The sequence below is a fragment of the Ascaphus truei genome, chromosome 5 (assembly GCF_040206685.1).
Source record: "Ascaphus truei isolate aAscTru1 chromosome 5, aAscTru1.hap1, whole genome shotgun sequence".
Taxonomy (NCBI): Eukaryota; Metazoa; Chordata; class Amphibia; order Anura; family Ascaphidae; genus Ascaphus; species Ascaphus truei.
In genome coordinates this window covers 155,282,595-155,304,839 of record NC_134487.1, presented here as the reverse complement: position 1 = coordinate 155,304,839, position 22,245 = coordinate 155,282,595, and the positions used below count along the sequence as shown (strand labels likewise).

Below are 22,245 nucleotides of genomic sequence, written 5' to 3'. Positions count from 1 at the left end.
AGACAAAAAAAAAATTGAGTTTTTTTCATAGTATAAAAACAATATTAATCTCTCTAAAATAAGGTCCAAACAGATGTGCCCCAGTGTTTACTAGGGTTAGAACGTCTTCTAATCAAGAACAATATCACTACTGTTTTTAAGCCACTTCCAGTGCACGTACACACATACAAAGCTGAGATCGGAGCTTGAACCAACGGTAACCGCCATTCCAGTCAATAGCTGTTAGGGCTGGATCGAGCTCCGATACCCTTTCCCAGAGCTTAAGGAATGCCGGCGTTTGTTGCTGCAAACACAGACATCATGTTTGCCATTTCCAAGACCAGGTGACGTTGCTCTTGCTGCTCCCTCCATATAAAGGGGAAAGAAGTAGACACCTCTGGAACCAAGAACCCCAACAGCACCACATGTAACACTAACTCCTGTCAGACTAAGTGTCAGACTAAGTGCATCATGTACACTATTTCACATTCACTACAGTACATGCTCTTGTGTAAGCAGGTCACAGAACGGAATATGTTGAATCTTACAAGTGTATACTACTCATTCTGATGAGACATATTAAGAAACACTTAGTCCCCCCCTTACAAACCTAGTTTCACTTTAAGTGAAAAAAAAAAAACACAATTTTTTTCATTAGTGTTGCCTTTTCTTTTTGTATTGCATAAACATTTGAAAATTAGGACCAGATTTTTAGTCCCCCTTGTTTATCAAGATAATTGCTGTCTTCCAACATGCTAGTTGTTTAAAGCACTTGACCCAGTGTAGTTATGCACTAGAGCTCCTTACCATCAAAGCTCCCACCTATCTCAACTATGATTTTTTTTGCTATACCCCTGCACCCTGCTTGCTGTTTCCTGTCACCCCTTTTCCCTCTTCTGCTTAGTGTTGCCAGGTGTCCAGTAAAAAATGAGAGGTAATTCTGGACAGGTATGCTACCTCTCTGGGTATGGTATTCTGAGCGGCTTGGGGGGGGGGGGGGGGGGACAAAGGATTTCCCCGAGAAGGGAGAGAGCAGGGCTGCTGCTAGGGGGCTGGGCAGCTTCCTCCATCCTAATTGGCCGCATAACCCAGCAGCAGCCAATCAGGAGGAGGTGTCAGGAGCCTGGGGGTGGGGCCAAGGAGGGGAGGAAACAGCATGGAGTGGAGAGTGGTGAGAGGGGTGTGTGTGTCTGTCTGTCTTGAGCATGTCGTACCTTGCATCATTGTGTCCAATATTTTTGGAGAAGTCACCTGGCAACCCTACTTTTGTGGTCTGACATTTTCCCCATCTATACATCCTGACAAGCTCCTCTCCACCTTAAGTGAAAGCGAATGGAACACCTCCTGAAAGAAGCATTTCAGTAGCCTGGACACATACTGTAACTACTACCTTCTTCTATTGTGTCCAAGTCTCCAAAAAACTACTGAGATTCCTTTATCGATTGTGTGCTTTTATGTTTTATGCATTTACTGTAGTATAAATCCCCTCTATTCTAATGCCAGTTTAGTAAAGAAATATAGGTCCCATATAAATAAATGTTGAACATGTGACATCCATAGGAGATGACGTTGCTGTTTTCTGTTGGTGTCCCTAAGGGCCATAATTGTACTCTTTTTGCTAAAATGTGGCAAAAAAAGAAGTCATATTTATCAGCAACCAGGTGGTGAAGTTCTGGGGTTGATTGCAGCTTTAACGTGAGTTTTATATTCCTAGTGGAACGTTTGGGGCCACGATGTAAAAACGTGAAACACCAATATGAGAAGTAACACTGAATACACAAAGCTTATTGTTGCTTGGGTAAGCAACTAATAATGATGTACTTCGGCCGAACTAAAGAAAAAATGCTGCAGTGATGAGTCATAAACAAGTTTCTTATGATTTATTTGTTTTCCTTCAATGGTAGTGTGCTGTTAAATAGTGTTAACCGGTTGCTGTACACTTGTTCTATCCAAACTCTGTTATAAAGTAGAAGCTTAATACAAGGTGTGTACTGCAAGTCGGAGAAGAAAAGTTATTTTAAATTAGTTTAAAACTACTAGCAAGCTAATAACCCATACGCTCACACACATTTTTAACTCCTCCCTCTACTCTGGTACCTTTCCCTCCTCCTTCAAACATGCAACAGTTATACCATTACTCAAAACAGCAAGCTTGACCCTACCTGTCTTTCTAACTATCGACCTGTCTCCCTCTTGCCTTTTGCCTCTAAACTCCTTGAACGTCTTGTATTCTCTGGCTTGCTCCACTTTCTCAACACCCATTCTCTCCTAGACCCTCTACAATCTGGCTTCCACACTGCTCACTCGACTGAAACAGCCCTCACTAAAATAACGAATGACCTCCATGCTGCCAAAGACAGAGGTCATTACACTCTGCTCATATTAATCGACCTCTCTGCAGCATTTGACACCGTGGACCACCTTCTTCTCCTTCACATTCTCCATACTCTTGGTATTCGGAACAAAGCTCTATCCTGGATCTCCTCTTACCTCTCCCATCGTACTTTCAGTGTCTCTTTTGCCAACACCTCCTCCTCTATCGATCTCTCTGTGGGGTACCCCAGGGCTCTATCCTGGGACCTCTTCTCTTTTCTCTGTACACACTTTCTCTAGGTGACCTAATCACATCTCTTGGGTTTAAATATCACCTCTATGCTGACGACACTCAAACTTACCTTTCAACCCCTGACCTTACACCTGCTGTACAGACCAAAGTTTCTGAATGTCTCTCTTCAATATCATCCTGGATGGGCTTACGCCAACTTAAACTTAACATGTCAAAAACCGAGCTCCTCATACTTCACCCCAAACCTGGCCCTACTACCTCCTTCCACATTACTGTTGGAAGTACGATCATTCACCCAGTAGCCTAAGCACACTGCCTAGGAGTCACACTTGACTCCTCTCTCTCATTCTCCTCTCACATTCAGAACGTTTCTAAAACTTGTCGCTTTTTCCTCCGCAATATCACTAAGATACACCCTTCCCTCTGTTGTTCAACTGCTAAAACTCTGTCTCAGGCCCTCATTCTCTCCCGTCTCGATTACTGCAACCTCCTGCCAGTTTACTGCAACCTCGATTACTGCAAGCCTTTCTGCCTCTCACCTGCCACCCCTAAAATCTATCCTAAACGCTGCTGCCAGAATCAACCTACTCTTTCCTAAATCTGTGTCGGCGTCTCCCCTGCTCAAATCACTCTCCTGGCTTCCTATCAAATCCCGCATCTCGCACTCAATTCTCCTCCTCACTTTTAAAGCATTACACTCTTCCTTACATCTCAGCCCTAATTTCTCGCTATGCACCATCCCGACTCTTGCGTTCTGCTCAAGGATGTCTTCTCTCTACCCCCTTTGTATCTAAAGCCCTCTCTTAAACCTTTCTCAATGACTGCCTCACACCTCTTGAATGCCCTTCCCCTCAATAACCGACTAGCACCCTCTCTATCCACCTTTAAGACCCACCTTAAGACAACTGGCTTAAAGAAGCATACGAGTAGCATCGTGGATAATACTATACATGATACATAAAGCTTGGCCCCCTGCGGACGCACTTACCAGAATGCCCTCCTACTGTCTCTGTACGTTCTCCCTACCTACCAATTAGATTGTAAGCTCTTCAGATCAGGGAGTCCTCTTCCGAAATGTTACTTTTATGTCTGAAGCACTTATTCCCATGATCTGTTATTTATATGATTGTCACATGTATTACTACTGTGAATCGCTATGTATATTAATGGCGCTATATAAATAAAGCGATACACATACAATAGGTTTGTGTGTGTTAATCATATTTGTTCCTAGTAAACAGGGGACCGATGACCCCTAGAGGTAAATCCCTGGTAGTGGCAGCAAGTTTAAGGTTATAGTGTGACTGATTGAGGGGCGATATTACTCATTTTAGGGACCCTGCGGGGAGATGTGAGTCAGCTAGAAAGCTATTTGTATTAACCCTTGTCACATATACGTCACGTGCTCACAGGTGCCTCGTTCGTGACAGGAAACATTCATTGGGGTGTGAGCTATAAACCAAGATTGGCTGAGCAGCATGTAGCATGCAAAGCCGCTGACGGGAGGAGGGACAGAGGGATGCTGGGCTAGGATTTACAGTCAGACAGCCGGGTCCATTATTCTTACTGTTTACTGTTGGGCTTACCCTTGAACGCTCCACAAAAAGACCCCCTGAACCTCACGCAGTCCTGCACAGAAGAAGAACTGTCAGCAGGCCTGTGAGAATGGAAATCAGCATGAATTGGTCTGTGAATAAAAGGTAAGAAGTGGAAGGTTAGATTAGTAATCAAAATGAGTGACACTCAAGTAATACAGAGCACACTCCCCCCCCCCCCCCTCCCCACCTCTCCCCCTCCCTTTTGTTTTATCTGTATCAATCGTGCTGTGTTAATACTGCTTACATATGAGAATGAAGGATGACTATGAAATGGTATGTATTATCTGTGCAAAAAATTAATTAAAATGTAAGTTGTTCAAAATAAAAAAATGGTAATACAGAGAACTAGCACAATTCTAACACTGCAGCTGAAACTGTAGCAAGATAAAGGATTCTGTGTAGATCTGTGCTGGGCCTCTTATGTGAACGTTTGCGCCACCTAGTGGATGATCCTTTCCATGTAGATGCAGTCCAGAAATGATCAATATTTGCAGAGCAGTAAGTACTGTACAACTAAATTATCTCACGGCAACATTGTTAAAATCTGCCATATTAGAATCAAAACAGAGCATTATGGGACCAAACACGTCTGTCTTTTTAGTGGCTTTATCTAATTAGTTAAAAAAAAAAAATGTGCTTACTTGGCGCTGAGAATGTACAGTGCTGTACATAGCATTTTCAGGCACTATGACGCCCTGAAGACTTTACAATCTAACTTGGTTGCTCGAGACCCAGGGAGTTGAGATGGGCAAACTTTTCGGACAAAATTTGAAAACCAATTTGAAAACCAATGCAGGATTTGTGCAGGCAGCTCGATTAGCTGAAGTCAACACAGACAGAAATATGGGTTTTGCTGGGGGAAAGGGAGCAATAGAGAGAGTCCTATTTAGCAGAGCACCCATTCAATTATATACCTCCCAAATATTTTATCTATAATCACATGTGGAGAGATCTGTGTAAACACACCTGAGGATTTCCCAGGTATCTCTCCATGTATTGGTATAGATGAGGGTTTGGGGAAGTACAGTATATAAGTCAGTCAATGAGTAATCTATGAAATATGACTCTCCCTCATTTTCAAAGGTGCAAGCAAAACATTGGGGAGCTGAATTTGGGTAATTCCCACATCCCTAAAAGGGATTTAAAGTAACTTGCATAAAGAATCAAGGAGGGCAGACTATGAGATTCGAACCAAGTGTGCCCCCTAAGCTACTTCTTAAATGTATTTAATAATTGTATTTCATTTATATGCTGATGTAATCTACATATTAAATTAAAGGATTTTCTATTGACAACTTTAGTGCACCCATGTGACGTTTAAGCGGTCAATAGCACCCTAAACCGTTATAGATTTATTTATTAATAAGCATGAAAACCTGAAGCAAGGTCATACCACGGTCATATTCTAGAGTACCATTAGGCCCAAAAACAAATACATTGCCGCCGCGTGCGCTTATAGTAAGCGCGACGGCGACAATGCGACGTCGCGTCGCAAACTTGGAAGCTGGCAATATTTGATTTTTCAAGGGCTGTCGCCTCATGTGACAGCCCCAAACCAATCAAATGCCAGAAAGCCGCGACGCCGCCGCAAAGCGAAATATAACTGTCGCTAGCGGCGACGTCAACCGTCGCGGGCACTATACGCGCGGCCTTACCTTTGTAATTATCCAAGGAATACCTCAGCATAAAAGATGGATAAAACATTAAGCAGGTGAAAACTTTGCCAAAAACCTCTAACCACAAATGTCTTTTGTAGAGATCTCCCTTTGCCTTAACATTTACAACCATTTAGAGAGGTTTTGTAAAAAAGTGAATATTGGCAAAATGTCACACATTTCTCACAAAAAGAAAATCAGGATTTTAGAATTTCCTAAATTAGTAATGGAATTAATGCTTGAATATTTTTCTTGTTCACTAGGTCTGTTATCTTAAAGCTGCAGTTCAGTCTTTTTTATTTTATTTATTTTTTTACTTCAATAGTTTCATGTGTGCAATCTCTAATTACCTAAAGAACTGTATAGCTGCAGGTCAATTCGTCCTCCATGTATTGATAGGCGAAATTTGGTGACATAATTAGAGCTGGCATATGTTTATATTCTGCCTCTGTCACTCAGTGGAAGCTCATGAATATTCATGAGCACTCCTGCACTGACATGTGCAAGAGGGAGGGCAGGGCTGACAAAGGGGTGTGCCAGGGCTTGTGACAGGACATGAAGGGGCAGTGCCTTAGCAAATGGCTGTTAAAATAGAACACAAGAAAATTGGCCTTTCAAAGTTGTTTTTTTAAAACAGAAAATGCTAAAAGTATTTTTTCTTACTACAGAACTGATTTATTAAAAAAAACACACATGCAGGATATTGACTGAACTGCAGCTTTAAGAAAAGAAAAAAAAACAACAACATGGAAAGAACCATTATCCATTCTAGACAAATATAGCATTGAGAAAGAAAAACAATCTAAAAACAATAAGGGGATGGAAGGTCTGATTGATGAGGAAAGTATATTCAAATTAGAATTGTTTACATTAGATAGGAGGCGTCTACCATTTACAAATATACAACGTAGCCAAGATCAACAGAAGGGACAATCAAAGGAACTTTTCATCACAAGGACAGTGCAAATGACATTCGTTCATCTCTAGCGAAAAGAGGAAAGGAGATTTCACCAGCAGGAAAGGGTTATTTACAGCAAGAGAAGCGGAAGTGTGGAATCTACTACCCATGGAGACAATCACAGCAGATACTGTACAGTCAGGACCATATACAGAACCGAGTGAGGTCCGAGGCGCTACTCCAGGGTTTGAGGGTTATGATCGTGCACTTTGTGGTTATTATGTATTTTTGTTAAAAATGTTTAAATACATTTATGGATTTTCTATTTTAATGGAGTGCTGGGACTATTTGACATTGTTTGACGTTTACTAGGTTATTTTGGTAGTGACTAACTAGTTCCATGACACCAGGCCTTACAGTATTTAGATATATTATCACAATTAGAGTGCAGTACATAACAATCTGTTGATGATACAATGGATCTATTTTTTATAAAAGAAAGTTATACAGGGATATATATTTGTAACGGGTATTCCCCCTACCCCAATCGCAGATAGAGTGCATGTGAGGGGGAACCTATATGTTACCAGGTGTGGTGCGTATACCTGCAGGTTCGCAGGAGGCCTGAGCCTCCACTGATGGGAACCTGGGGTGCTTCTCTGGAACGTTCTCTCGTCGGTCAGCGCCTCCACCTATGTAGGAATGTAGAATGGCCCTAGCATAGGAACCCACCCAGAAACCACATACACCAGGGTTATGGCTAAAAGGTTTACTGGACGAGCAACACAACACAGAGTATCATACTATAACAGTGCAACAACATCAGCATACACAACAGTATATAGCCACCTTCTGCCACTAGCTAGCGGCTATAACCTTGCCCCTACTAACTGGGCTGTAACCTTCTTAGCCCCTAACTGGGCTATACCTTTACACCCCCTTCCCAACCCCGTGCCCAGAGAGTCCAAGCCCACCCAAGAGTGTGAACAGGCCTGTCACATGTGAGGAGCGAGGTAAAGTTGGTGCACGTGTGGAAGGGTGTAAATACCTGCCCAAGTGCCCCTGCACCTGGGTGTCTTCGCAAAGAGTCTACCGGATCTGCTTGGTCCAGCGCTGATCTGTACCTCCGCATGAGATGGGGTCCAGCCGGATGTCCCACCGTAAGGACAGTCTCTGGATCAGCAACACAGCATACAGGAACATGCAGCAACAATATCACTGGTTCCCTGCCTTAAAGAACTGCAGCAGGGCCTATCACTAAGTCCCTGCCTAGAACACAGCTGAAGGGGCACAGGGTCCTTACCTAAGGGCCTGTCCCTATAAACACCCACCCTCACTAGTGGGGAATCAGGGCCTCAACTCTAGCCCGGGGTACTTCTGGCCTAGGGCAGAAGCTCGCAGCTCTCTGCCCCCCTTTCTTCCCCCACTGTCTCCTTAGTCTGACCGCCTTCCAGCACATTGCCCATACAATGTATCTACTCTCTGCAGGGGAAGCGGCACACACTATTGGCTGCCTGCAATCATCTGATTCACCTGCCTCTAAGCCTGCTTGGAGTTGTAGTCCCCTCTGGGGCTTTTCCCTATGAGGACCGCATGGGTGCCTCTCTAATGGTCGCCTAGCTCTCTCTATCTGCGCCTACGCTAGACTAATGGCTGCCGCGCCACTTTCCTGCGCATGCGCAACATCTAGGGGGCCTTCCTGCCTCCCTACACTTTCCTGCGCTATGTGTAATGGCCGCCGCGACTGCAAATGCGCACCGCGCATGCGCGAACAAGATGGCGGCGCCCTATCACTGATGTCGCCGGGAGCCCCCGGTGATGCGCTGGTCCCCGCAACAGGACACAAGTAAGGAGGGCCAGGGGGGACCATGCTACATATATATATATATACATATATATACATATATATATATATATATATATATATATATACACATACACATATATATATATATATATATATATATATATATATATATATATATATATATATATATGATGATATATATATCTTCCCCTGACGAAGTCTTTTGGAGACGAAACGCGTAGGGTGGTTTTGTGGATTCTATTTTGTCCAGTTTTATTCTATTTCTGCACATATCTCACACATGGGACAATCAGTTGCTCATATTACATCTTTTGAGCACAGCCGTAGCAGTAAGTTCCACTTTATAAGTCAGAGATAATGTTTAAAAAAAGAGCTTTCTGGCTGGCAATCAGATTGCTCTCTAGATCAATGGTGTATATATATATATATATATATATATATATATATATATATATATATATATATATATATATATATGTTATATATAATGGTATATATATATTATATATATATATATATATACCATTGATCTAGAGAGCAATCTGATTGCCAGCCAGAAAGCTCTTTTTTTTAAACCTTATCTCTGACTTATAAAGTGTTTCTTTTTGTTTGCCTTTCTCTTAAAGATACAGGCCCATGTAGCGGGACAGTTGAATTTCTTAGTGGCCTCTGAATGGTGAGGTGTTTATCTACTGTACCAAGCGTTTTTAATATATATATATTTTTAACCATTATTCCACCCTGTCCTTATCAAAGACCCAATAAAGTTAAGAATCGGAGAAAAGGCGGGACTAGCTGTACAAGCACTCACTGAACACACAGTGACATGTGCTTCAATTTAACCTTGCACAAGCCACTAACGCCCATGTTACAGGTTCAAATATATGTACCTCAACTACGCTTAACAGCATGCGCAACCCCTTTAATTTATTGAATAGTGCCTGGCTGGTCAGGAGCACCGGATTAAATAGTTGTGGGGAACTGATCCACCCACTTCGGTAATGGATTAGGCCTCAACTCAACCCATTTTTTTGTTCCTAGGATCCGATAATAGGCTCCCTCCCAGCATCATAGCACATGGATTTGAAGTCCCAAATGATCCTGCCTCTGCCTGAAAATGTTCTCAGTCTTTTCCCCACCCATCTGGCCTGCGAAGAGGCTGCCCAGGGGCATAACCCGTCCTCTTTTGCCTTGGAGATAGTTCAGTGGGAAGGAGCAGGAAGCGAGGGGGCCGCAGCAGGCCTTGCATATCAGTGGGAAGGTCTGCCTGTGTCACCAGAGGCCCGCTCCGCCTCCCGTGGCATCCAGCCAAGGTCGCATGCTCCCAGTCCAGGCAGGATCTAACTGTAGCGCGCCTCTGCGACCACTGCACCAACTCCCTGCTCCCCTATTGTACGCGGTCAGAGCTCTACCTGCCCTCACCACAGCCTCTGCCGACCCCCTCAATTCTCGATAAAAACCTTGCTGGCCGTCTAGTGCAGGGTAGCTCAGTCTTTTTCCCCTGCGTGCCCCCTCTCCGCGCGTCTTCCCCCTTACCTCGGCTCCGGCGTTTTGGGCGTCATGAAGTCATGTTGCCATGGTAACATGACGTCACATGACCCCGCAGCATCATTTGACGCCGCGCTGCCATGGCGACGCGTTTCCAGAAGCCATCTGAGCCAAGATAAGTGCAGTTTAGTTTACAACGGCCTTGTGACGGGGGAATCCTTCCTCTCCATGTGTCCCCGTCACCGCACTTTCCCCTGCCTCTGATCTTTCCCCCTTGCCTCCTCGCTCTGCTCTCCCTTCTTCCTCCCGCACCCGTCCCTCTGCGGCATGCCCTGACGCACTCCCAGCTGCTGCGCGCTTTCCCCGCAGGGCGCGCGCATGTTCCCAAACACCCGATCCCCTCCGTGGCACTCTCTGCTTGTGGCGTCCCTCTGTCTCCCCTCCGGTCTCAATACCTTCTGCAGTCACTCCTCCGGTTCTCTCTCCTCCCTTGGTGGGCGCCCCTGCGGCGCTCCGCGCGCTTTCTGATGCAGCCTGTGAGCGCGCACCCCAACCTTACAGAGGGTGCGCGCACACGCTCCTCTTGTAAACCTCCCCAGACCTCTGGCTCCGCCTCCCATGCTATACAGGCCATCTCCCTCTCTGATTTACCTGTCTCCTCCCTCTCTCCTTCTCACCTATCCCTGCTGCCTCTCACTCTACCCTCTACTCCTCTTCTCTCTCCCATTGGTGTTCCTCCTTTATAACCCCTGTCGGTCCTCTCACTCATTGCTCTGCATAGCTTCTTGTGACCCCTGTGTGTGCAGTCCTCTGCTTGGCTCCCCTGTCTCTTTCAGCGCTGGTTCCTGTTCCTGCTTACCTTTGGATCTCCCTGGCTTGAACTCTGCTTTGTACTGGATTACCCTGCTCTCTCCTGCCCTTGAACCCTGCATCCGGATACGACTTTGCTGCCTTCCGTTACCCCTGGACTCTGGCTTATGGACATCACTATCCTGCTCTCTATTGCCCCTGGACTCTGGCACACGGACATCACTATCCGAACTCCGAAACCCAAGGCGCTGCAAGTATACCTTAACCTCCTTTCTACAGGCCCGGCAACGCACTACCACACTCCGGGCACGCCCTCACTGCTGTGGGTGCGTGTTATAACCCTACCCACCTCAGTACTGGGGACTGGCCAGGTCTTGCGGGCATACAGGCGTTACAGGCCTTCGCCGCTTCCCCTGCATTTAATTTAAGTATCTTTGTGAAGCGCGCGGGGCCTCTCTAAGTTTCCCCCCAGTTTCCGCACCCCTGGTCTAGTGCACTTATGTGTGCGGTGATCTGGCCCACAACCACCCCGTGCTCCAGCTGATAATGCTGACGGAGCTCTACTTCCAGTGCTGCAGCTTTCGCCGATCCGGACAACAGCCCCTGAAGCCAGTGCTGCAGCCAACCATCATCCTGGGACTGCCCTCCGCATGAGACAGCTGGCGAATAACACATCGGACATGGGGCCTACTGCAAAGCAGCAACCAACATCATTAAAAACACAGCGAGGGGCGCAGAGTGATCTCTTGCCCCTCACTGCTTGCCTATATCCCCTACCCCCCAGCCGGACTGACCCCTCTCCCCTTTGGAGTGTCACCATTGACCAAGAGGGGGGTCCTGGGCCTTGCAGTCTTGCCACACTTCACATAGGACTCACAATAGTGCACTATTTCAAGGTGCTAATTAATTTATTTGTTGCCATCAAGTTTTTCCTTTGTCAAAGGTCATATACAATTTTTCCACATTTTGTATAACTTAGTTATGAAAACTGCAATTCAGTTGTTACAAAGATTCTGGAATTGGAGACAACAGTAACGTCAGTTGATACAACGCAGGGATAAGGGGTTTGTGTATGTATTCCCCTTTTGCCCCTACCAAGGGCTTTTCTATCAATACATTATTTTTAACTACTTCCAGACAGTGATTGAGTGCTAGAAATTAGGTTTCCTGTTCTTGTGTATTCCTATGTACTGTAAGCACCTCACTTCTACCACTTAAGCTGTAGAGGGGTGCGCTTTTAGTAATTATTTCGCAAACCTACAGGATTCTGGAATACCTTCCTGGCAATATCCGCTAATATCCCAAGACCACCAAAAAAATGTCTTTAAAGTTATATTGAAAGGTTTCTTTGTTTATTTCCATGGTCAGATAAGAATTGTGACGCCAGATTTCAATCATCCAATTTCCAAGACCAGCTGTTGACCTTATGTAACCTCATTTCTGGACAAACACATAAAACAAGGCATGGTCAGTGGCTTGACCTGCCATAAAAACAATACATGTATTTTTAAGCTGTAACTGGTAACTCAAATTAACCTCTGGTGTACCCAATTTATTAAAATACTGAATATCTTCTGCCATGATCATTACAGTATATCCATGAGAATACTCATGAAAAGGAAAACACAGATAAAATACCAGTGCGTATGTTTGCATGTTTTCCACAGGTCCACAAACTTGCTTTATTCACCCCATTGTCACATGTCCTACAGTGGTAAAGCTGCAGATAAGGATTCTGGGTAGTGATAAGGAAATGAGCACCAAGTTGACATGTCACTTTTAGCTATCACATAGAGCCCTAGAGCAGAGGTGCGCAAACTGGGGGGCGGGAGAATTTGCAAGGAGGGCGCAGGCTGTTACAGAGGCCCTGCGCTCTTCCCCCAGGCATTTCATTTAATGCCGGGGGAGGCGCGAGGCCTCTGTAACCTCACTTACCTACAGGCAGCCGGGTCTTCGGCGACGCGTCGCCATGGCAACGCAACATCATTTGGTCATGTGACGTCACGCGGCGCCATGGCAACGCGCGTCAAATGACGTGGTGGGGTCACGTGACACGACACGCAACGTCATTTGAAGCCGTGCCTTCGGGGGAGGGGGGCGTAAACTCTGTGGCGCCCAGGAAGGTGGCCGCAGCTGAAAAAGTTTGCGCAGAGCTGCCCTAGAGGTTTTGCCTTTTGCATCCAACAGCTTGTACAGCAAAGCCTGGGTAAAGCAGAAGCTGTGGGCTCACTCAAAGACCTTGTCCTTTTTTTACTCATCCATTTGAGCTTTGTTACTGATCCTGCATTGTGAAGCTGGTAATGGCAGCACACCAGACACACAATTAGGTTGTTAGGCAAAACAAAAGAGACAAAATCACTTCACTGTATAAAGTAAAGCAAATATTATATCCAAGAGCTATAAGAATTTTCATCTTCTGGATCATTTGTGCATGCGCGAGACGTACTGTGCATGCGCGGAATTTCCAATATGGCGGTGCCCTTCCTGGCGCCACGCCGAGGAGCGCCGGCAACCCGGTCGCCCCTCCAACCGCCCACAACGCACCTGTACTTACAGGAGTACACACAGCCCGCCGCCTCGCTCCTGCAGTCTACCAGACATGCCGCACTTTCCCCGGTCACAGCGGGGTAAGCGGAGCCAACAGGGGGGACCCAAGGGGGAACCTGGCCACATATATATATATATATATATATATATATATATATATATATATATATATACATATAAATACATATAAATATAGAGCCTGGGTCCCCCCTGGTCCCCCTTCTGTCCCCTTACCTCCCGGCGCAGCGGAGGCAGGTGCCGGTGGTGTGCGGGGGAGAGCTGTAGCGGGTAGCGGGGCGACTGGGTAACCGGGAGGTCCGCAGCGGCTCCCTTTGCAGGGCGTCACCATATTGATTATGACGCGCATGCGAAGTGTATCCCCATAGCACGGCGGTCATTACAAGTATGCACGCGCATGCGCAGTAGCCACAGCTAGCAGCGGCCATCTCAGGAATAGGACTCAGTGGGGACTACAGCCCCCAGCAGGCACAAGGGCTGTGAACACATGGCATGGAACAGCCAATAGGGCTGCAGCATTTCCCTGCACGAAATGGATACAGTTTGGCGCGAATGAGGGCCACGCCAGTCGGAGCTGGGACAGAGAAGGGTAAGGGTGTGCTCGGGGTGTCAGTAGCCCCTGAGCTAGGCCAGAGACCCCCTCATAGGCCCGACTCCCCCAATAAGTTTGTGGCTGCTACATTAGATCGGGACACTGCCCCTGTAGTTGCATAGTGTCAGGGACACAGCAGGACGCCATGCAGTAATTGTGGCCTGTAGTCTGGGACCAGACCACCACACACAGATAGAGACTCTCTTCAAGGTGGGACCCTCCAGCTGGATACCACCCCACGTATAGGCGGACGCCTTCACTGATGGCGACGGCGTGGGACAGACGGGCCCCTTTCTTCAGTCATCTAGTGCACCAACTCAACACACACTTCCTGTGGGTAGCGCTACCACACACTTGGGGTAGGATTTCTCCTGTGGACATGAGGGTGGCTCTTTATTTGCTATATGCATGAGCTGATGCATGTCCAATAGAAATAATAAAGCATACGTTACCATAAAGCGGCACCTGCCACCCCCCCGGAAGAATATCCCCCTGAGGGATCGAAACGTTGGATATATGTGCTAATATGTTTAATATATAATTATTGCTTTGATATTTTCTGAGTGCTGTCGCCTCTTTGCCGCTTTATGGTAACGTATGATTATATATATATACATATATATGGTATGGTATACATATATATGGTAACGTATGATTATATATATACGCATATATATATACATACCTGTATATATCTCAGAAACACACAAATAGTTCCGCAGTCAAATCATCTGTTCAGATCTACAATTGAAGTTTAAAAAAAAATCAGAAATAAGGGATAAAAAATACCCTCTGGTGGTGCTAAAGGACTGATGTATATGAAAACAAAAGAAGAAAAGAAGTCCTATATAAAGCACTTAAATTTGATAGCAAAAAGATGGATTTTATTAGAAGACAGAAAACACAAAAACAAAAAATAAGTAAAACAATGGTCATTGAAATGTGAATGAGAGAGATAGACATAGAAACACAAACTGTGCGTATATGGGAAATGTATGTATGTATGCATAAAACACATGCATATGCTCAATTTTCTAACAATTAAATATAACGTGTCTCTCTGTGCAAGTGGTAGCCAGCATAATGATTGGCACAGTTTCACACTCACTGACCAGGAATTTCCCTACAACTCCCCTCTTTCCTGGTCCGTTTTGGTTACAGAGCAGACCCAGGAGTAATCTGTACATCAGTATATACACTTACTTGGATCCCACTGTCGATGCAGATTGAGTTCATAAATAGTTCAGCAGGATGCAGCCTTGTTTGTTACACGTTATTCCGCTTTATGTAAGTGATTCTGGCTGTCAAAAGTGGTGACTTCAATTAATGGTCAATCAAAATGGAGAGGGGGGGGGGGTAACCCGGGGGGGGGTTAACCCCTTCAGAGCTGAAGAGGTTGCGATGCACCTTGCTCTGCAACGCTTGGCATGTTCCTCCAGCACTGAAGGGGTTAAGACTGCCCGTGCCCCGCAGCTGAAGCTAATTTAAAGGGCTGAGCTGCAGGCCTTGCTTGCCTGGAGTTAGCTGGTAACGGTCATGGAGGGAATTGGTTAGCTGCCCTGACTCTCCCCCCAGGCATGGCCATGACAAAGGGACTTCTTGTGTGCTTCTGTTACTCCACCTGGCTGCTCTCCTTCGGTGCAGGGGACTCTGGGCTGGTGTACAGCAGGCAGGCTTACAGCCTGCTCCCTCCCTTCCTCAGGGACCTGTCCGAGCGCCCAGGCGGCGGGGCGGAGGGGCTGCCAGAGCCCCACTCAGTCAAGTACATGAAAAGGCTGTACAAGATGTCAGCCACCAAGGAGGGGGTCCCCAAGCACCACAAGAGCCCCCAATACAACACCGTCAGGCTGTTCACTCCAAGGACAGAGTGCAAACCGGGAGGCAAGAGGGAGATGATGAAAGGTCAGTATGGGGAGGACATCTGTAACATCTGTAATAGGTTTAAGCACAGCACATGGTCCGATGCCAACTCACTGATTCTGTATGTCTCATTCACTTGGAATCCATCTCTGAGCTTTAGCATCGTTGGAGGGGGGGGAGAAGGGGTCTCCGACGTCAGAGGCCTCTCACTAATAAATATCAGTATATTCACATTATAATGCCATTTTCTTTGTCCAGACCTCCTCCCCCAGATCTGAGGGATTTATGTTCATGTTGGTTAATATCTCTACATGCCTGGCCACCTAGGTCCTAATTACCTGAAGGAGTATACAGGCCAGGTTTTGAAATTGGAATGGTTATTGTGAAAGCCTGAACTAACTTGGGCTGCGTCCCACGTGCCGCGGACCGCGCTCATGCTTGTGGTGACGTCACCAACTCTACAAGCATGAGCGTTTGGGTGTCCGGCAACTTTTTCTGTGGGAGGGAGCGCGGTCAAAACACTGGCGCGGTCAAAACACTGGCGCTGATTGGCTGAGGAGGTCATGTGACCTCTCGGTGCGCCTCAAAATCCATGTAATTTGTTTCGGCAAGCGCCGCGTGAGTGTTGCTGGACAAATTAAAATTGATTTGTGCTGGCCGCGCCAAGCGTGGTCAGTGGCAGCGTGGACGCAGCCTAATGTCTGTGGAACCACCCAACATTTTACAATGGAAGCTTTGTGTGCTGTTCGTGACAATCTTTCCCCTTTCCCCCCACTCCCAGTTTACAACATGTGTATTGACACAAACTATGGCTGCGTTTATAGTTGGGGATACGGCAACTGTGACGTTGCGCAGCGCCGTAGCAAGTGTATGCAGTCCGTCGCAGGTGCCCAAAGTGGGCGCGACTATGAAGTGTCACAATCGCTGGAAGTCAAAGGTTTTTTTACTTCAGTGATGGGCGTGGCGTGAGTGGTTCAGTCAATGAGGGTGAACCGCTCAAGGCCACGTCCCCTGGTTGTCCTGGTCTCCTGCACTATAAGCAGGAATCGCTATTGCGACGGCTGACGTCACGCGGTCGCGTCGCCCTTACTATAAACGCAGCCTCGGTTTTCTTGCAAACCAGTGGTGGTTATTCATTGGCAGTTTATAATTAATACAAGAGTAGGACAATAGAAGTCTATTTCCCTTCAACATAATAAGCAGGATATTGAGCGTGTCACATATTGCACATAGAGTAGTAAAGTGTGTATCTCGCAACATTCAATGGTAATGACCCTTAAAGCAGCTGTCCAAGCTGCCATTTTTATTTATTTTTACAATCCACACAATTAACTAAGTTGCCAATCGGTGAAGATTTGGCTCGGGGGTTCACTAAATGACTGTCGGTGCAGCAGAAGAGGACCAAATATTCTCAAAGTGCTGTGAGGAAGATCATGTGACCAGGTTGCCACTAGATACAATTTGTGCACTGCTAGAGATGGAAAGGCTCAAAAAGGGGTGTGCCACCGCCTGTTTGAGAAGGGGATGACTTTGTAAATGATTGCTATAGAAACAAAAAATGATACATTAGAATACGTTGATGTCATTCAGAGTTGTGGTTTTTATTTATTTTTATATGCTACAAATTCTCATGGCACAGAACTGATTTCTTAACAAACACATGTAGGATATTGCTTGGTCTGCAGCTTTAAAGTAACACCCTCCCCTCTCCCAGAGCCCTCTGTTTAATTTCTAGAATGTTTTAGTTTTTTCTAGTGTTAACCCTTTTTTTGAGTTTTGGAAACACAACTCTTATGGCGCTTGGATAGTCAATGAGTGTAATCAAACCGTCCTGTTTAATATCCTGTGGAGATCAGCTCTGCAGTTAGAAACTCCTGTGTTTTCTGCGATGCCATCATACAGTACATACTGTATAGATTGGAGAACTTGCCACAATGGTGCATTACCCTTATTCGGCAATGATTAAATTGCTCTCATACAGGACCAAATGCGTGATCACAAAAATATTTAATTGAATCTCCGCTTGTTGGCTCAATTTAATTGAATCTCCGCTTGTTGGCTCAATCTGTTGTGTAAAATTGGACTTCTACTTATTAGAAGTAGCTAGTACATGGCGGTCTCGTTGCTAACGAGCCATGGCAACGCGGCGTCAAATGATGCCTCGGTCATGTGATGTCACATGTGTCAAATGCGGCAGAAGGTCACGTGACTAAGGTAGGGAGGGGGGCAGGAGCATCGAGGCAGGGAAGACGGGGGACGAAGCAGCAAAAGTTCACGCTCCCCTGCTTTAGACTGAAATGGGCTCTGCGGGGGGTGGGGGGGGATGCGAGGGGGAGTTTCATTTTAAACATCCAAACACTTAATATTTAAAAAGTTTATATCGTCTGAATTAATTATACCAAGAAAAGCAATCCTAATTATTATTAATCCATACCTAGGCAGGAAATGCCCATACAAAAATGGCTCCAGTTAAAATATAACTTTTTTGCTTTTATAAAGCTAAAATGCGTCATGTTAAATGTGCCAAATACAAGTAACCATGTATACCCAACAATACAAATCAGGATTTGTCATTGAAAAGAAAGTAGTTATGAGTTGGTATAGAATAAGCAGGTCACAAATAAAGGCATTGTTTACGATCTTGTAGACTCTTAGTAGAAAGTTGGGCTACGCTTGGTGCCGGCGATGCTACGGTGACGTCAGGTTGCGGTCGCTGGAAAACTCAAATTGAGAAGACTTCCAGCGATCGCGACCAAGCCGTCGCTCCGTCACTGTCACGCTTACTATAAGCGCACGCAACGGCGGCAATGCATTTGTTTTGATGCGACGTCACGGTCACCGGGACTATAAGCCCAGCCTTATTGTGGCTGGCAGGGTCAGGTCCTAGCAGCGGGGTTACTTGCTGCTAAGCGCCAGCGGTTATTTGGTTGTAACAAAATGGCCGCAACCGAATATCCTACACTCGTATATCCCTTACACATGAGTGTAAAGATGCAGCAAATTCTCCAACATCTGATTTGAACTAAGGCCTCGTTCAGGGTGCTGGCTTCGGAGGGAGGGCGTGCTGCCGTGAGAAAGAAAGTATTCACTTTGAATACTGGTTTTCAGGGTAGCAACCGCCCTGTCTCCGAAGCCAGGAGTTGAAGCTGACTACAGTTTCAATAAACGAAAATTTCGTTTTTTGGAGCTGCAGCTGCGTCACAGGGACCAAGGCAGCCAATGAAATCATTCTTCAGAATGATTTCATGACTGCAACTTGGATACTTACCCTGCCGTATGTAACCCCGCCCCCTCCCCAACGCTGAAAAGTCTGCTGGGGGATAATCACAGATCGCCCAGCAAACTCCCGCACTGCCTGCCTCACGCCCTCCCTCCGAGTCCTGCAGCTGACACCCTGAACGAGGCCTAAACCTCTGAGCTCTTCTTTCCCTTTTCAAAGTAAAAAAATGCAAATGCTTTAAGTATAGCAACCTGAAATCTTGTATAATGTTGTAATTCTTAATGTTGTATTTATTTCTTTGCAAACCTCAAGGTTCTTTCAATGCAGGTCCTTTTTTTGAACATACCAAGAGGAGATTCATTTCTCAGATAAGGGCTATTGGTGCTTAGACCAGCTTTAGCTGCTATTGGGGTGAATGGCCAGTAACGCTGGATAGAGTTCTGATGCCCTTTATCGGAGCTTAGTGAATTATGATGCAAATTTAACAAAAAATTGGGGGGGGGGGGGGGGGGGGGAAATAATCTGACACTCCATATGCTTCTATATTTCCAAGGTATGGGGCTAAAATACTGGGAGTGGACAGGTGCCTTTTCTACCATACTACTTCTACTACTACTACTACACTGCTTGTGTGAATGAAATGCCCATCCAGTGAGCTCCATAGGGGAGTCATCTTATGCACTAGGGGTTTCTCTGTAGTTAAATGGTTCTAAGAAGCCTTGGACAAGGTCCAAAATTGTTAACATAAGGAAGGGGGCTTGGTGGAGGGTGGGGTGTTTGTACCCACGCAATTGGTGAACTTGAAGGGTGGTTCCAGAGCAGAAAACCTTACATGACCTGATGTACCTATTTGATCAGCATGGACAGGGGAGCCTTTTGAAAGAGTCTGGTCCTTCATTCACCAGATCTGGGACAGCTGTCCACCCCTGTTGGCTCTAACTCCCCATTCTATATTAAATGCACAAAGCAAGAGGACCACGGTTTTAGAGTTCCCCCCCAAAAAAAACTTTTTTAGATGAGAAAAAGAAAAAAAATTCCAGAGTGGAATGTTTTCTAGGATCCCATCCCCCCTTTTTTTTGTTGTCAATATTGGAGCATGTCCCACCTGTTACTTGCCCCCCTTTTCTCATAGATATTTAACTCAATCCAATTTGGGAAAGAATGTAGCAATAGTGATTGATATTTAGTGATCCTTTGTTTTGTTTTTTCTCCCTTCCTTAGGAAACATGCAGTCGCTTGAACTGTCCTTCAACGTGGATCGTGTCGCTGCTTTGGAACAGTTACTCCAGTCAGTCTTGCTTTACTCTGTCAGCAGACGGTTTTCCTCTTCCAATATCACTTGCACCTGTAGCTTGGCGATTTTGGATCATGAACTTACCAGCCCAACGTGCCCTCGTGCACCACACTCCTTTGAATTCCAGCTTTGCAATAGGCAAAGGTGGGTTGAGGTCGATGTGACATCTTTCCTCCAACCTTTCATTTCATATAATAGGCAAAGAATCCAGTTGGCAGTCAATGTCACTTGCCTGAAAAACAACCGGCATTATAACGTTGCAATGGAGGGTCCATTTAATATAACAAAGTCCCCACCATCCCTGCTCCTGTACCTAAATGACACGAGTCACAAAGCCTACCGCAGGAAGAGCATGCTTAATAAAGTGGACCCTCTTGCCTGGTATCAAAATTCTATCTCAAACCTTGTTGAAATGTTGGGGGCAAACCTACAAGTACCACGAGCATCTCGCCACCGAAGAGGTCAGAATTACAAAGGTTCTGAAGAAAAGAGCCTGACCACTGTGTTCCACACATACAACTTCAGTGACTACTTGAAGCAGTTCATGCACCCTCAAAACGAGTGTGAACTTCATCGGTTCCAACTCCGCTTCAGTCAGTTGAACTGGGACAAATGGATACTGGCACCACATCGTTACAGCCCAGATTACTGCAAGGGGGACTGCCCTAGGGTTGTTGGCCATCGATACGGGTCTCCTGTTCACACCATGGTACAAAATATAATCTATGAAAAACTGGACAACTCCATTCCCCGACCGTCCTGTGTCCCTTCTGAATATAGATCCATGAGTGTTTTAACTATTGAACCGGATACCTCCATTGCTTACAAAGAGTATCAAGATATGATTGCAACGAAATGCACTTGTCGTTAGTCTTTGACAACGCCATTGAGATTTATTGACCTTTTTGGCTCATATTTTATCAAGGGCTTGCTGTAGGCAGTACACTAAGAGGGGTAATGGTAAACATTTAATATTCACTAGAAAAATAAGGGGTGCAAAATCCCATGACTTGGCCTTCCGAAAACATGGAGCCCAATTGACAGTTAAAAAAAGTCCTGGAGAAACTCTGTAAAACAATCTATACCCCTTATCGAGTTTGTAGAAGTTACTTTTTTAGCATTACAAAAGTCAAGGTATAGAAATCACAATGTAACAGTATAAATAGTGCAATATAATATCTACAAATACAAAAAGGGGCAGACGCACCCGAGATCCTGAACATTTCGCAATACGGCTGTTTGTCAAGAGTAAATCTTATTACCTCTTGACAAAATGTTGCATCTCGAAACGTTGAGGATCTTTTGGGTGTCGGCCCTTTTTTGTATTTTTTATGATACTGCCCATTTTATACTGTTACATTGTTATTTCACCTTAGTAATGCTAAACATGTCATTTTTGCAATCTCTGTTCTGAGTGCAGACTTTTTTTTTTTAATATATAAACAGAGTTTCTCTAACTTTTTGTTTTTGTTTACTTTTGATGTAAGCCGTGACACACCACACAAGGCTTCATTTGAAGAGCATTGTACTAAAATAATTGAAGCTTTAAGTCACCCAAATAGTCTTAAAGAAGGAAATGCTGCAAAACTTACAAAAGCGTAAGTAAATATAGTGACCTTTTCCATATCACTTTGGGGTTCTACAATTAATTCTCCTCGCACCCAAAATATTTGGGGCCACTTTTTTTTTTTTTTTCCCCCCCCCCCCCCCCCAGATTATTAAATGGGGTGGTAATGAGCATTGTTCAACTTTTTTTCTTTTCTTTTGTATGTAAAATGTAATTGGTATATGGAATTATTGCGTTTCAGTTTGTGTAAAGGGGCCTGTGACTGTAGGAAAAATAACTCTTTGCTGATGGATGGGTCAGACGCAATGCCCTGTAAGAAGTCCTA

General features: G+C 45.3%; 1 protein-coding gene across 1 annotated transcript; it reads left to right on the top strand.

Annotated features, from left to right (window-relative positions):
- Window positions 1–15,383: 15,383 nt before the first annotated feature.
- GDF9 (growth differentiation factor 9) lies at window positions 15,384–21,768 on the top strand. Its single transcript, XM_075598980.1, has 2 exons — window positions 15,384–15,881; window positions 20,281–21,768. The coding sequence occupies exons 1-2, from the start codon at window positions 15,557–15,559 to the stop codon at window positions 21,222–21,224; spliced, it is 1,269 nt and encodes a 422-aa protein (XP_075455095.1). The 5' UTR covers window positions 15,384–15,556; the 3' UTR covers window positions 21,225–21,768.
- Window positions 21,769–22,245: the final 477 nt, after the last annotated feature.

Excerpts from the sequence above, each read along its gene's own strand:
- GDF9 (XM_075598980.1), top strand. The coding sequence starts at position 15,557 with ATGGCCATGACAAAGGGACTTCTTGTGTGCTTCTGTTACTCCACCTGG. Across the intron at positions 15,882-20,280 it reads CAAGAGGGAGATGATGAAAG|GAAACATGCAGTCGCTTGAA; the intron begins GTCAGTATGGGG and ends TCCCTTCCTTAG.